The sequence below is a fragment of the Pangasianodon hypophthalmus genome, chromosome 11 (assembly GCF_027358585.1).
Source record: "Pangasianodon hypophthalmus isolate fPanHyp1 chromosome 11, fPanHyp1.pri, whole genome shotgun sequence".
Classification (NCBI taxonomy): Eukaryota; Metazoa; Chordata; class Actinopteri; order Siluriformes; family Pangasiidae; genus Pangasianodon; species Pangasianodon hypophthalmus.
Window position 1 is genome coordinate 8,039,622 of NC_069720.1, and position 14,279 is coordinate 8,053,900.

The window sequence follows — 14,279 nt, forward strand, 5'->3', positions numbered from 1 at the left end:
GGTATTTGTGCCAGTACAATTTGCAGTGACAGCAGGTCTGTGCCATCCATGAGTCATCTATTTTTAATAGGAGACATTTCAGCTTATCGAAGCTGCGCTTCCTCCGTGTCCTACATATCGTAGTTTAGTAATGACACTATACATTGGTGTAATGACTAGGGCAAACGCCCACAAAAGTCTACATCAGGGTGTGTTTTTTGACCTTTAGAAAGCCAAATGCAAACAACAACTGTGCGCAGATTTCAGTGCAAGTGAATAATGAGGATTAAAGTATGCTTCTACAGTACTGTGCAAAAGTCTTGAGGCACATGTAAAGAAAGAAATGCTGTAAAGCAAAGATCCCTGACAGCCAGTATTCCCTTCTGTCTGACATATAAACTTTTTTCTGTAAAATATATTTTTTAAAATATTGTTTGTAAATCTAAAAATTGCTCTTTTGTATTGATGTAGTAATGCAGAAGACAGTCAATAAATATTTACTCATTTACTTTCAGTAACCACTTTATCCTGATCAGGGTCACGCATCCACATCTCATCCCGGGAGCACTGGGTGTGAGATGGGAATACACCTCAGATGGGATGCGAGTCCTTCGCAGGACAACATGCATACGCACTTTCACACACTAATTCCCACTTAGGGGTGATTTATCTTAGTTTATCAACCTACTGGCATGCTTTTGGGAAGTGGGAGGTAACTGGGGAACTCAGCAGAAACCCACACAGACACAAGGAGAACATGCACAACAACTCCACACAGAGCTCAGGATCGAACCCGGGTCCCTGGAGCTGTCACACTGCACCACTCTGCTGCCCTCAAATAAACATCTAAGACAAAGTTTGTATAAAAAAAAAAACTTAGAGTGCCTAAGACTTCTGCACAGTAATTCATCTTCCTTCGTTATGACATTTAGTATGCAAGTGCCAAGGAAGCATTGACAAGATTATAAATTCCTAGTTGAAAAACTCCAAAATCAATATCTTCATCTCATATTTCAGCAACACAGACACAAAAGCATGCATGGGGTCCTTCTTGAAGATTGGTGTGTGTACACAGGTGGGAGCGAAATAACAGGTGAAGGAATGTAAAAGCGACTAGAGCCAGCTGGCATAAATGGGCTAGAGGGGCTAAGCTCCTCCTCTCTTTCAAGGAAAAAAAAACAATGTTCAATTTTTGCCATCTACTTTTTCTTATTTGCTGTTTACAAATGGCTTGAAGTGGATTTATTTTTACTTTGGTGGAACAAATAGCAACAGAACCACCAATGGTCATAAGATAGAACACACATGGGAAGTAAAGGACTAGGGCTGATTTCTTTCTAGCCCAAACTGTAGATCTATCAAAGACACTTGGTGGGACAACCACTGGGGCTAATTTATTGCTGTCACACCCATAAACCGTCGTCAGCATGTGAAATACATGTGCGTGTGAAATACAATAGCAAACATGAACATGGTGGATTACTTTCTCGATAATTCTCGATAATAATTTTTTAAAATCTTGTTTTTATTTTCAAAATGTCTTTGGATGAGCTACTAGAAGTAAACAGAATTACAAAATAAACAAAGGGAAAAATGATAGAAGACTAAATTTTAAATTGTTAATGGCAGTTAAGGGCAAGTGCAGCTTTTCTGTTTAGCATGCTTGCTATGCAGAAGAGACACGGCATGATAAGAGACTTGAAACACTTAAATAAAAATATAGGAGGCATGAATGGTGTTGCCTTAATGTCTTTCAATAAAAGATAAATGAAGTGTGTCTGTTCCTGACATGCATAATAGTTTTATGCCTAGGCAATGAGAGCCTGTAGTAGAATATGTCTTGGCCGCACCATTCAGTATCATGACCAACAGTGGCAAAAACTTTTAATGACCTGAACATAATCTCTGTAATGTGCATGCACACTGGAAGTTGAGCACATAAAGAATGAGCTGAGTTCCACTTTTGGACATAAATAAAGAGAAAGTGGTGTATAGCTGACTCACGGGTGGTTGGTTTGTTACAGTTGTGTCCATGCCGGAAGTACTGCGGGTTCTCCAGCACAGGAATACGGCTCATCCCGATCACCACGGCATCGGGACTGGCATCCAGTGTGCAGGGCGTGATGATTCCATGATTGACATGATGAAGTGGACTGGCGGAGTCTTCCTCCCCACTGATCACTGCTACAGGACCTGTGGACAGAAGACAGAACATTTAAAACAAACTTCAGAGGGACACTGAAGACAATAAGGTATGTGACAGCATATCATCGTAAGCAAAAGAATAAACCATGCCGTTGTGTGTCTTCATAGGAAAATAATTAACGAGGGAATGGAGTGACAGTTTGACATTTGAGAATGATGACAATTTTTCATTTATTAATGAATAACATACATATGTTCCCATTATAATTACATTTAATGTCCATGAAATATAACATGAAACAAATTAGTATCACTTATGTTATAGTAGCTACAGTTCCCCCACCAGCCTTTCTTTTTTTTCCTCTCTCAGGAAGTTAATAAGATGAAACACAGCTTGTCATGTTATAGAGAAACCTCAAAGCAAAAAAAAAAAAATCGTTCATTCCTTCTGCAAACTTAAAGTTACAGCTAAAGTTACTCGAGACTCTTTCCAAAATGCTCAGTCCAAATCCATTATGCATCACAGTTTATAGAGTTAGCCCAGGATATAAAAAAAAAGATATAAAAATTGAGTGAAATTCTAACATTACAAATCAAACAGTCAGTTAAAAATAGATATAGGTAATATTGTGCATGATAGAGAAGTGTGAATAATATACATTGTGAAATATACAGTGTGTATAATGTATAAAATATAAACTATGTATAATATACTGCACTATATTATTATTATTATTATTATTATTATTATTATTATTAATGATGTGGAGTGCGAAGTTGTTACTATAGAAAAGTATTACAGGTACTAGAATGAGCATTTTAATATAAAACTTGCAGCAGGAACTACTGTCAGAACTGCTGTTATAGAAAATTAATCAACAGCTTATAACCAATCAGAATCAAGCATTCAGTAGTACTGTAATATAATATGAAATATTTCTATGATTAGGTTATGATGGTACAAAACACACACACACACTTCCAAATATTCTTCAAGATGGCTGTTTTTTCAGAGAGAAAATCAGAGAGAAGATGATTTACAAAAATTTTCTAGGAGATAAATAATGCATATAATGCATAATATAATGACTGTATACATTGTTGCATATGTTGTTTATCATGTTGTGACCTGCCAGTGTTTCTCTCAAAAACACACTCCAGCGAGTCAGTTATTTGATTGATCTTTTTGATGGACCACTCTGAGATTGACAGTGACTTTAAATGGAAAGTCCTCCCCACCTTTGCCACATTTATTCTGTAACCATTTTAAAGATTTCCATGCAATCTGTAGCCAAGAGGCACATTCTGATTCATGCAAACCCACAGGTTCTCATCTATGTTTACTGCTAAGCACAACTGTAAATTGTAGCTTCTTCACAGGGGACAATATAACTATGGCGAGACAAACCAATTATAGAAACTGGAGAAAAAAAAATTTAATCATTTTTGCCTACTGAATTTTTGTTGCAAAATGTTGGTATAAATTGATACAGACAAAAAAATTCAGGCTATTAATAAGTGGTATAATGCAATCTTCAATGACTCTTACAGTGTAAGTACTTTGAATTTGTTAGGAATCTTCAGGAACCTCAGAGGAAATTGCATGCCTACCATTTCCTGCTTCGTTTACATTCTCCGTGATGCCGCATGGCTGCAGCCTGATGAGTAGAGGATAGTCCAACTTCTCAAATGGGCTCTACAGCACTCTGACCTTGTCCTAGTGAAATGACAGTTCTACAGCACTTACCCTCGCACCAGTCACTGCCCTCGAGAAAACCACTTAACCCGAGTAACTCCAGGAGTGAAGCAACGTGGCACTCAATGTTCCTCTCTGCTCTCATCAGGGTGGCCTTAAAATTGAGAATCCAGTTCAGAGTGGTCTCACCCTTAATTAAATGAGGGAAGCAAACGGCATGTATTTGTATTCATAGCAAATAACGTCATAAATAAATAAAAACTCAGTGGTCAATTCCTGGCTTTAATAATATTGCCAGACAATTCTCACTGGCTTAATTAAACAAGGGGAACACATAAACCATACTGTTGTTATTAGTCTGGTTGTGCTTTAAAATCTATAGTCAGATCCTTAAGAATTTTGCCTCTGTACACCACCACAATGGATTTGAAAAGAAGAAATCATGATGTGACTGAAGTGTAGACTTTCCATTTTAATTCAAGGGGTTTAACAAAAATTGCAGCCATTTTTTTGCAGAGTCCCTCCACAGGCTCAGACTCAAAAGTAGTTAGACAAATTAACATAATCATAAATATTAGAATATTAGATATTAGAATCTCTCCATGTTCACAGGCGCAAATGTAATTGGACAAACTAACAGTCATAAGTATTAGGATTATTTTAAATACTTGGATTCAAATCCTTTGCAGTGAATGACTGTCTGAAATCTGGAACCCATGGACATCACCAAATGCTGAGTTTCCTCCCTTGAGATGCATCGCTAGGCCTTTACTGCAGCCGCCTTCTGTTGCTGCTTGTTCATAGGCCTTGGTTTGCTTTCGCGTTATGTTTTGGGTCATTATCCATCTGTACTGTTAAACGCCGTCCTACCCGTTTTGCAGCATCTGACTGACTCTGAGCAGAAAGTATAGCTCTTTACACATAATTCATCCTGTGACCCAGTTCCATTGGCAGCCATACCTGCCCATGCCATAACACTGCCTCCACCATGTTTGACAGATGATGTGGTATGCTTTGGATCATGAGCCTTTCCTTTCCTTCTCCATAGTCTTCTCTTCCCATCATTCAAAACAACAAATTAATTTATAGTGTACCGCTGAATTTGTGGTTGTGTTGGAGTGCATGCAAGCTAGCACATTGCAACTTTTGTTTCCTATCCAGTTGTCAAAAGCCTTACCCTTAATTCAATTAAGAAAGTATACAACCCTTTTTTAGTAAATCTGGTCCTAACTTTGGTTAACATTGGTTAATTCAAGGTTATTTGCACAGTTTGAGGGAATCTTATTTGCTAATTTAACATAAATTTTTTAAATCTAAGTATTCATAATTGAACTAGTTGGCAGTGTGACTTATCCATCTTTAGGGTGTAAAAGCACTGTTAGTGGTTTAAACCCATGATTCACATAGTGGGGTCCATAAAGCATAACTAGGGAGTCTGTGATTTCTTAATTTTGTTACACTGGTGGAAGCCACAACCCACCATTATCAAAGTTGTTATGCTTATAAATTAGGGGTCTCTGTATTCAGATTATAACCTGAGGTGCATATGGCCTGAATTGTAAGTTTTTGGGTTTTTTTTATCAAAAATTGACCCTACCACTATGTCCACAGAAGCTCTCAGCCTGGTCTGTGAATTCTGGCTCTGACAGTTCACAGTGCACAAGACTGTAATTTTATTCTTGCTCATTATTATTATTATTTTAATAAATAATATTATTTTTGTTTGTACCTGCCTAAGCTAATTCATAATGAATTTAGTTGGTTGTTTCCCAAAAAATACACAAACTAGTAGCCTAATTTAAACCACTGTGACCCTGAACAGGCAGTTACTTAGCATGCTGTAAATGCAACACGCAGTGTCACATGTTTGTGTTATGCTTTCTTTTCTTTGTCATATTCACATATTTCATATTCAACTGTTCGCTCATGCCCGCATGAATGTAAAAACCAGATGCTCTGTAAACCTTTCTGGCAAGCTTTCTTAAAAAAGTGTGCCTCCTGAAGCCTCCTATTCATATTTAGAACAGTGTGTCTGTTCATTTCGAATAATGCATTCAGTTACATCCCTACTATAAATAATGTCAAATGGACTCTAATGACTATTTTAATGAAAATGGGTTTCATGGAAATAGTGGATAGTATTTTTAATAATCATTAAAAAAAACCTCTCTGGCTCCAATAAATAACCACGCTATTATTGTGCACATTTAAGTACTGTTCCTAATTTTTTTTAAATAGTTTATTTGTAAAAATAAATCTGTACAGAGGTGGTCTGTGGAGAGGTCCCTCACTGTAAAACGTTTGCACGTCCTTGGGGTAGCCTTTTAAATCACACTAAATCAAAATCAACATGGTAATGTTTTCTACTAGTGCCCTACAGTTAGGGCACCTAGGCTTAATTTTAATTATATAAGATGGACAGACAGTCCTTGTTGGTCTTCCTAGTAATTCCGCTTTTTAGTAAACAAAAAGTCATTTGTGAAAAAAATGTTTTTTTGTTGGTTTCGTCTAGTATATTATTTCCCTGAAGAAACAGCACATTTCTTGGTCTTGCAGAATCAATGTAATTGAGTGTTATTTCTAACTCGGACTGTAAACATCATGCACAAGGTAAATACCTCGGTTATATGTTATAGTACACAGTATTTTTCAGTTTACTGTTTTACGAACCGTTCCTCTGTTTCTGGTTAGACGACCTGAGAGGACATCAATATTTATGATCCTTCATGAAGGAGGCCTCGAAAAATTTATGTTTTCTCCATCAGTGCGATTGTTCATTTTGTTTATGGGGGTGTAAAATGCATCTGAGACATAAGGGAGGGCAAGGAGCACATATCTGTTCACATAAAATCTAAATCTGGCATGCATGCATTTCAGCCGGTAATGGTTTGTCTCAGAAGTGTTGTGCAATAGCCTTATGTGTGCCAAGTAAATGAGATGAATAAAAACAAAGGTGAAAATATATAAACCTTTCATCAGAAGGAATAACGGCAAAAGAATTCAAAATGAAATTTCTTAAACCTTGCTATCTAAATTAAACCTACACTGAATTAACCACAGAAATTAACCAATATCAAGAGCTCCATCTATGCATGTGTTACACTTCTCAAGTGGCATAGTTAATAACTGGCTGTGCATCATAAAATCTTAATGAGAGAGTGCTGACAAGTGTAAGAATGAAGTCAAGCATAAATAAAATGAGTCGAATGTAACTAAAGAGGGTTAAATATAAGTATATAAGTAAAGGGGGAGTGCGAAATCACATGCAATATACAGTAAATGCTCTGTAAGAATATCCAGTTGCTAGAAAGCAAGAACTTTTTCCTTGCAGAAGTGTGACTCGAGTCCTTCGTCTCCGCCGGCATTAAAGTGATGGAGGTTATATTCAGGTGCCATCAGTCACTCGCCGGCCAGCAGAACAGAAAGGTGCTAGAAACTTGATAATACGGCATCGCTCTAGGCAGCTGGGTGGTGTATGCCGATTGAGCTCAGGGCATTAAACATTTACCTTTTATTACCAGCTCAGAGGGAAGGAGAGAGAAAAAATGAGATAGTTGTGCTGGCCACTGTAAAGCCGCCATCGATCAGACCTCGGAAATGCCCTGAAACTCAGCTGCTCCAGCAGAGCGGAGCAAACTCCCTTCACTGAGTCACACTCAAAGGCCACAATACCAGGTCCACAACAACAATACACACAGGTCTAGGAGATTGTGTGTTTAAACTGTAGACGAATATGGTGCCAATGGAGCTATTTCTGCAAATAGCAGGGAGGAAATCATGCATCAGGATTTTACATTGCACATTCCAGAGGCATAGTCAGGCTCAGTCAATCAGAAAGCTCATTTTCACTGGCATTATCATTGGAATATGTATTTGATCTGTAGGCAGGAAGGATCGTCATTTCAAATCAAGAATCATATCCTGTGAAATAATAGAGAACGTTCTGACTTATTTTTTAAAGAAGTGATGAGAACAAGATGTACGTATTTAAAGAACCTAAACTGGCTCTTTCTCTCTCTCTCTCTTATCCTAGAGGTTTATTTGATTTGACCAAAAATTATTTAATTCAGTTAATTCCTTTAGGCGCCGCTGCTTCATGTAAGTTGTTTATTGCTATATCCTTTCAGTAAATCAAATATTTATTCATCACATATCAGGAACTCACGTGTTTATCCAATATACAAATGTAATTGTAGCATGCATGATCTCGGAATTGGTATAATCCAATTGATTGGTGACAATACACACTGGAACTGTATCATTTTTCAAAATACAGGTACATGATTCCATTGTGAGACAGTGCAAGTGTTTGCAGTTTTCATATTATTTATTGTTTGTTCTTGCATCAGCTCTCTTTATGAATTTTAAGAATGCAAAATGTAGCAAAACTCCGTCTTCAGCAGTTTGGAACAGTTAGTGCCAGGGGCTGCTACTTTGTTTCTCTGAAAATCCGGCAATTTCAAAACCTAGGCAAACTTATTTGCAAGCTTTATTTTTATTTATTTAGCAGGCTGAGAGCTTAAGGCAGGTTCACTCTGCATGTAGCATTTCTTTGGCATGAAATAAGTCTGACTGCAATGCCAATGCCAATCAAAAAGCTTTTGGATGCCGCTGTCGTTTTTAAAATTGTCATGATCTTGGATGCGGTGCACATCTAAAGAGAGAAGGTGTTGTAACGCTCCATCTGAACCAGCAGGATGTTATGATATGTGCATTTCATGCTGTTATTTCCTCTGACTATAAATATCACTTGAGGTTTTTGGAAATGTGAGCATATGCTACAGTCTTCTGTTGCCATGCAGGCCAAGAAGGGCATTTGTTCTTGATGTTTTCTAACTGTTTTAGCTTTTGAATTCTGGTTGCTATTTGGGCAAAGAATCCTCTCTTTAATGTTAATGAGGCTAATGATGTAGCATAACAAATGATATACATTTACACTCCATACGCCATAGGACAATATAAATAATTCATGTTTCATATAAGATAGATAGTGAAATTTGAAAGTGAGTCACGGGCTATTTTCTATACATTAAGTTATAAATACATTATTTAATATTATACCATTAGCATTGCTGGCTGCACACTAGGCCGTTCAACTGCATGAAATCCACGTTATAACACTATAATCACATGAATTTGGGCTCATACTGAGGGTCAAGCGTGCCTTCACTGTCGATTTTTTCTTTGTAATGAGCTCTCATGAGCTTTTAAGCTCTAGTGTTTGCATCGTTAGCATTTTTAGCTGCATGGGAAAAAGGGGTACTAAACTGTACCTTTGCTTGTGTGCTGGGGTGAAACCCTCAAGGGTATACCTTTTGTACCTTTAGTATGCATCTTTTACCTAGAAACGTGTGTGTAGTCTAGTGTAAAGCTTTACTCTAAAAACTACTTATGGTACATTTGTGTAAATTAATCATTTTTAAAGGTTTAAAAAAGGGACAGGAAAGGGAGTACCATTAGTACCATTTTTCTTAAAATGTTCCCCAGCACAAAACTCCACATGGTTCTTCTGATACAATCTACACATGATCTGTTTTCCCAATAGCTTGTTACTAGTTCCCAGGTAGCACAGAAATGAAAAAAGTGTAATACATATAATATAATATAATATAATATAATATAATATAATATAATATAATATAATATAATATAATATAATATAATATAATATAATATAATATAATATAATACAATATAATATAATATAATATAATATAATTATTATTATTATTCCAGATGTTAAATGGGTGTTTGGAGGTTGGTCATGTTTTTAATACATGTTCAATACAAGATGTTTTTTTTTTCTCCAGCCATCAGGCATCAAACTTAATATAAAATAATTTTTTTAAAAAAAAATGTATATTTAGGGACCAGAACAATGTGGACCAGGACCAACCACCATGATCAAGGCACCTTTTTTTATGGGCTGATATACAGTAGGTCAGGCCAGTGTAGCTCTTTGGATGGCACTAATCAGTGAGTGCTCAGTCAGATCAGTTGTAGAGTTCTGTGGAATCATAGGCAAGAAAGCACATGACATGTATGACATTCTTGCATGCATGACAGCTATAGATGCTTGGATGGATTTCACATGTTCATTTTGATAAAAGTTCCTCTAAATGTAAATGTCTGTAGTATGAGATCAGTGTTGCATTTAGGAAAACATTAAACAGTCTTGTGTAACTTCCAGGACTCCATCTCCAACAAAAGCTTAGGTCTATAGCTTTCATTGTCCTTACAATGCCTGACTGTTTGGTATTCCACTGGCAATTAATTCTCTGAAACTGTTTTGCAGTATTCACTTAATCGAGATCCTCACAAATGTGCAGTTAACTGAATCATGTGCAATCATGTGAATCATGTGTCTTGTAAAAATAAAAGGCTTCAGGTAGGAGGGCCTGAGGACACTGGTGCAAATTCCACTGGAGAGAATTTAATTATTTATCATTTAATTGTACTGGCCTTTTTACGGCTTAACCTTTAGTACCATTACATTATAAAAATATTAAGGGGAAATATTTGTCCTTTGTGTGCTCAGTTATCCTAGTCATGTATGCACCGGTTCACTTTCATGCTCATACTTGAATGTTTGTGAGCCTTACACTTTTTATTAAAACTGATTGCAGCTAGGTTCTGCCAGAACTGCAAATATTTCCAGATCAATACCAGGTACTACAACTTCATTTACCATTTAAGCCTGTATTACACAGAATAAATATGGCATCCATACTTACTCTGTGCATGTATTTTAATTTGCCATGTTCCCACCGTGTACTGCTTTTGCTACTAAAGCTGGGTGCAGTGGGATCCCACTAGGTGGTCGGTTGAGATGGCTTTTGAATGGTGTGCTCTCCTTTATCTGCTATCCAGTCATTTGCATGCTGATTAATTCAGTTCTATGGCTGATTTATATACACACTCTATATACAAGCTACATTCCGTCAGCCTTGGACCCACACACCGCTTCAGACGAACCTGGCTAGTCCCACAATCAGGAGGATGTAAGTGGTTTATTTCAATTCATTTATATTTGTTTATCACTTTTAACAATAGATACTGTAACAAAGTAGCTTTTCAGAACTCAGTGCTTGGTCTTCTTAAAAATGGTGGTCTGAAGCTTGCGTCCACTGAACCGTGATGCGGTCCACATTGTGTGTGGAAACTATCTGCTCTCAACACTGCATGCCATCTAATGTGATTGTTTCGACTTGTCACATTGCTTCCTGTTTAATTTTCGTGATGGTGCGGAAAGGGATGTTATGGTCAGCTTACTGATATAAAAAGCGACACTTTCATAGGACTGGAGTGCTGTAATTAGCTCACCTTTGTGGTGTGAGTGCTTGCACTGACAACATCGCAAAAAATCTTTTATCCAGAAAGTGCTGTTCTTCATCGCTTGAGTGCTTGTACCAAACAAATGGATGAACCTAGTGTCTACTATTTGGCAAACACGAAAGTGTCACGAAAGTAACTGCAGAACTGTGCAATCTATCCATGGTTTAGAAGAGATTCTCCAATGTGAAAGCAACCAAACCCAGACATCTGTATTTGAACCAAGTGTGAAAATGCCCTTAGACTGAAGACAGTTCACTCATAAGACACACTTCTTCTTCATTTAATGCTATCTCACATCCATGAGATCATGTTCTACAACTGACATCTTTAAGCAAAAAAAAAAAAAAACACACACACACACAGCACATGCACACACGGCCAAATAAAATCTCCCAGTACCCACATGGCCAAACGCTGCTCGGAAAGGTCTGAAAATACAGCTGTAGCAGATCCAATCGGTGAGGTGAGCCAGTGTCATGCTGAATCTGGGTTAGGATAATGGGCTCAATCAGTCGTCAAGCCGAAGCAAATGTAATTATTGTTTGAGTCTACTCAAGTAGCAGTGCAGGTGGCTGCAGGAACCATTGTCTCAGCATTTTTTTTGCCTCAGAGGATGGAGCTGTAGTAAAAGATATGCAGCTAGATCACTGTGAGTCCTTTAACTGGGTTGCACTGAGACTGTGGGAAGCACGCACACACACACACACACACACACACACACACAAACACACTTAAGCCCTCACATTTGCAAACTGTACAGAGGTGATAAGCAATTAAAACAAGGGACTTGTAAAGGCTCGCATAAGGTTTGTTATAATCCGAATGTCTCTGATCTTTAAGTTGTTGCATTACTTAACAGCAAACAGTAAAGGTTTCCATTTCACTTAACAAAGCAAGCCAGATCTAGACGGGTCTTTTGAACTAAATAAATGCAAGCCTGCTGTCAAGTCAATTTCCATGCAAGTTTTATCAGTACAGCTTCATTAATTACTTGATCATACAATACTTTCTACATACGTGTATAATTTAAGACAATACATCATGTCCAAAAGATTTATTTCTCTACATCTGGTTAAGTAACGGAGGTGGGTGGGGGGTTTGGGGTTTATACCACATTATCAAACATGGTGTACAAAAGAGGCATGGAAAGCATGTTTCAAACACAAATCAGTCATCTTTTAAGCATTACTTTGTAAAGGATTGTAACCATCCAGAGGGACCTGACTGATCATAGCCATAGAGATGTTACTGATATCCCAAGCTTTTCCAGAAATCATGGAAAATCATCAATCAGCTTCACACATCCAGATGGTTCTGAAGAAAGATGGCTGGAGGAAACACTATAGTAGGGTGTGATAGTCCATTACTAAGAACTGCTTTTTTACCACATAAAGGACTTTTTTTTTTTCCAAATAATACTCCTCAGGCAAGATCCTACCTATGCTTCACTAATTTAGTACAAACACTATTACTGACTGAAAGCAGTAGCAAAAACACAAAAAGTATAGAGGATCCTACTAGACCTTTAAAAAAAATAGGTTCCGCCCTACACCCTTACCTGTAAGGGTTACTGGTTTATCATCTAGGAACTCTGTAGAACTACAACAGAGGGATTTCCTTTTACAAGGGAAGTTCACTCACTCATACACTCCCTCTCGTCCAGTAAGGTCTGTGAATGAGCTGTATTTCCTGTATTCCCTGCTGAAAAATCTAACTTGATCTAGCTAGCTCTCATCTACCAAAACACAAGTTGAATTGCTCAAGCTGGTAAACCATCATTGCTAGTAAGCTATTTTCCAGTTTCCTTATATGTTATTTTCCTAAAAAAACAATTTGTTGCAGTAGGGAAGCTGGAAAGTAATAGGGAAGCTGGAAAATAATTATCTAGCTGGCAAAGATGGTCTACCAGCTTGACCCTTTCGGCCTGTGATTTGGTAGCGGGACTTTTTCAGCAGGGTACATGGTTTAAAGTCTTACTCCAACAGTTCTCATACATGGTCCCTGGGTGCTGAAACACAACTCTTGAACTCTACCATCTTGTAGAGACTCTTGCAACATTCAAGAAGCATGTCAAGACTCATCTGATCTCTTTTGCCCCTATCTTACCACATGACAGTGCCAGAAGTTGCATATTGCGTGATATTTTAGTTTTTAATCTCCTTCATTATGTTTGTCCTTCAATCGTACAGTCTGCACTTACTGTATCTTTTAGCTCTTAGCATTGAAATGGAGTTTCCTCTCTTAACTCATCCAGCCGTCTTGTGCTATTTCTGAAAGGCAAGCATAGTCACGTAACTCCTGCATCAAAATTGGCTCTTGTCATAGCTCTATATTTGGATTGTATTTACTTCATGTGTAAGCTACGTCGAACCAAGTGTCTGCTGAATGAATAGACGTAAATAAATGTAGCAAATAATAGTCAATGTAGTAAATAATAATCACTTGAATAATCAAAAATGGCAAAACTTAAAGTCCTTAAATGCAGACTGGCCTATCCAAAAAAAAAATCAAAAACATTCACACCTTAGCCTATTTGTGATGATATAAATATTCAGTGTGGAGGCTGTGGAACATTGCCTTAGGCTTATCTGTATTGAGAGAAAGCAAACAGCTCTCGTTTGCTGTTTCAATAAAGCCCTGGCCAGCATCCTTTTTTGCATCTTATTTTGCATGAACACCTTCCAGCTTTCCTTTACAATCTTTTTTGGAATTATTTTTTTTTTTTTTGCCTCTGTGGTCTATTTTGCGATGCATAAACCAAGACAAATATCTTCATCGTCTGAACTGTAGAGTGTCTTAGCAAAGCGGCTTCATTCCAAACTACTCATGTTTCAAAATGAAAGATTTCATATCCACCATCCTATTACAAGCAAGAAAGGTATTAAGATGCTTGAAAAGATAAACAAAGCTTGTTCAATCACATTTAAAAAAATTCCAAATATTTTTTATAAAAGAGAGGGTATTTAACTGAGAAGAAATAAAATACTCTTTCATTTGTTGCTTATGACTGATTAATGAAACTCTGGAAACTCTGGAGCTGGAAACCTGGAGCTTGCTCAGTAACAATTCTCAGTTTTAGGAATTTTTTTTCACATTTTCCGAGCATGAAGTCAGAGGGTGTCTC

At 37.3% G+C, this 14,279-nt stretch overlaps 1 protein-coding gene across 1 annotated transcript in view; it reads right to left on the minus strand.

Moving 5' to 3' along the window:
* ntrk3b (neurotrophic tyrosine kinase, receptor, type 3b) overlaps positions 1-14,279 on the minus strand; it is a 132,797-nt gene that overhangs the window by 22,499 nt on the left and 96,019 nt on the right. The window contains exon 12 of the mRNA XM_026930256.3: positions 1,984-2,172. Within this exon, the coding sequence (XP_026786057.1) occupies positions 1,984-2,172 (189 nt within the window). The remainder of the gene's footprint in view (positions 1-1,983; positions 2,173-14,279) is intronic.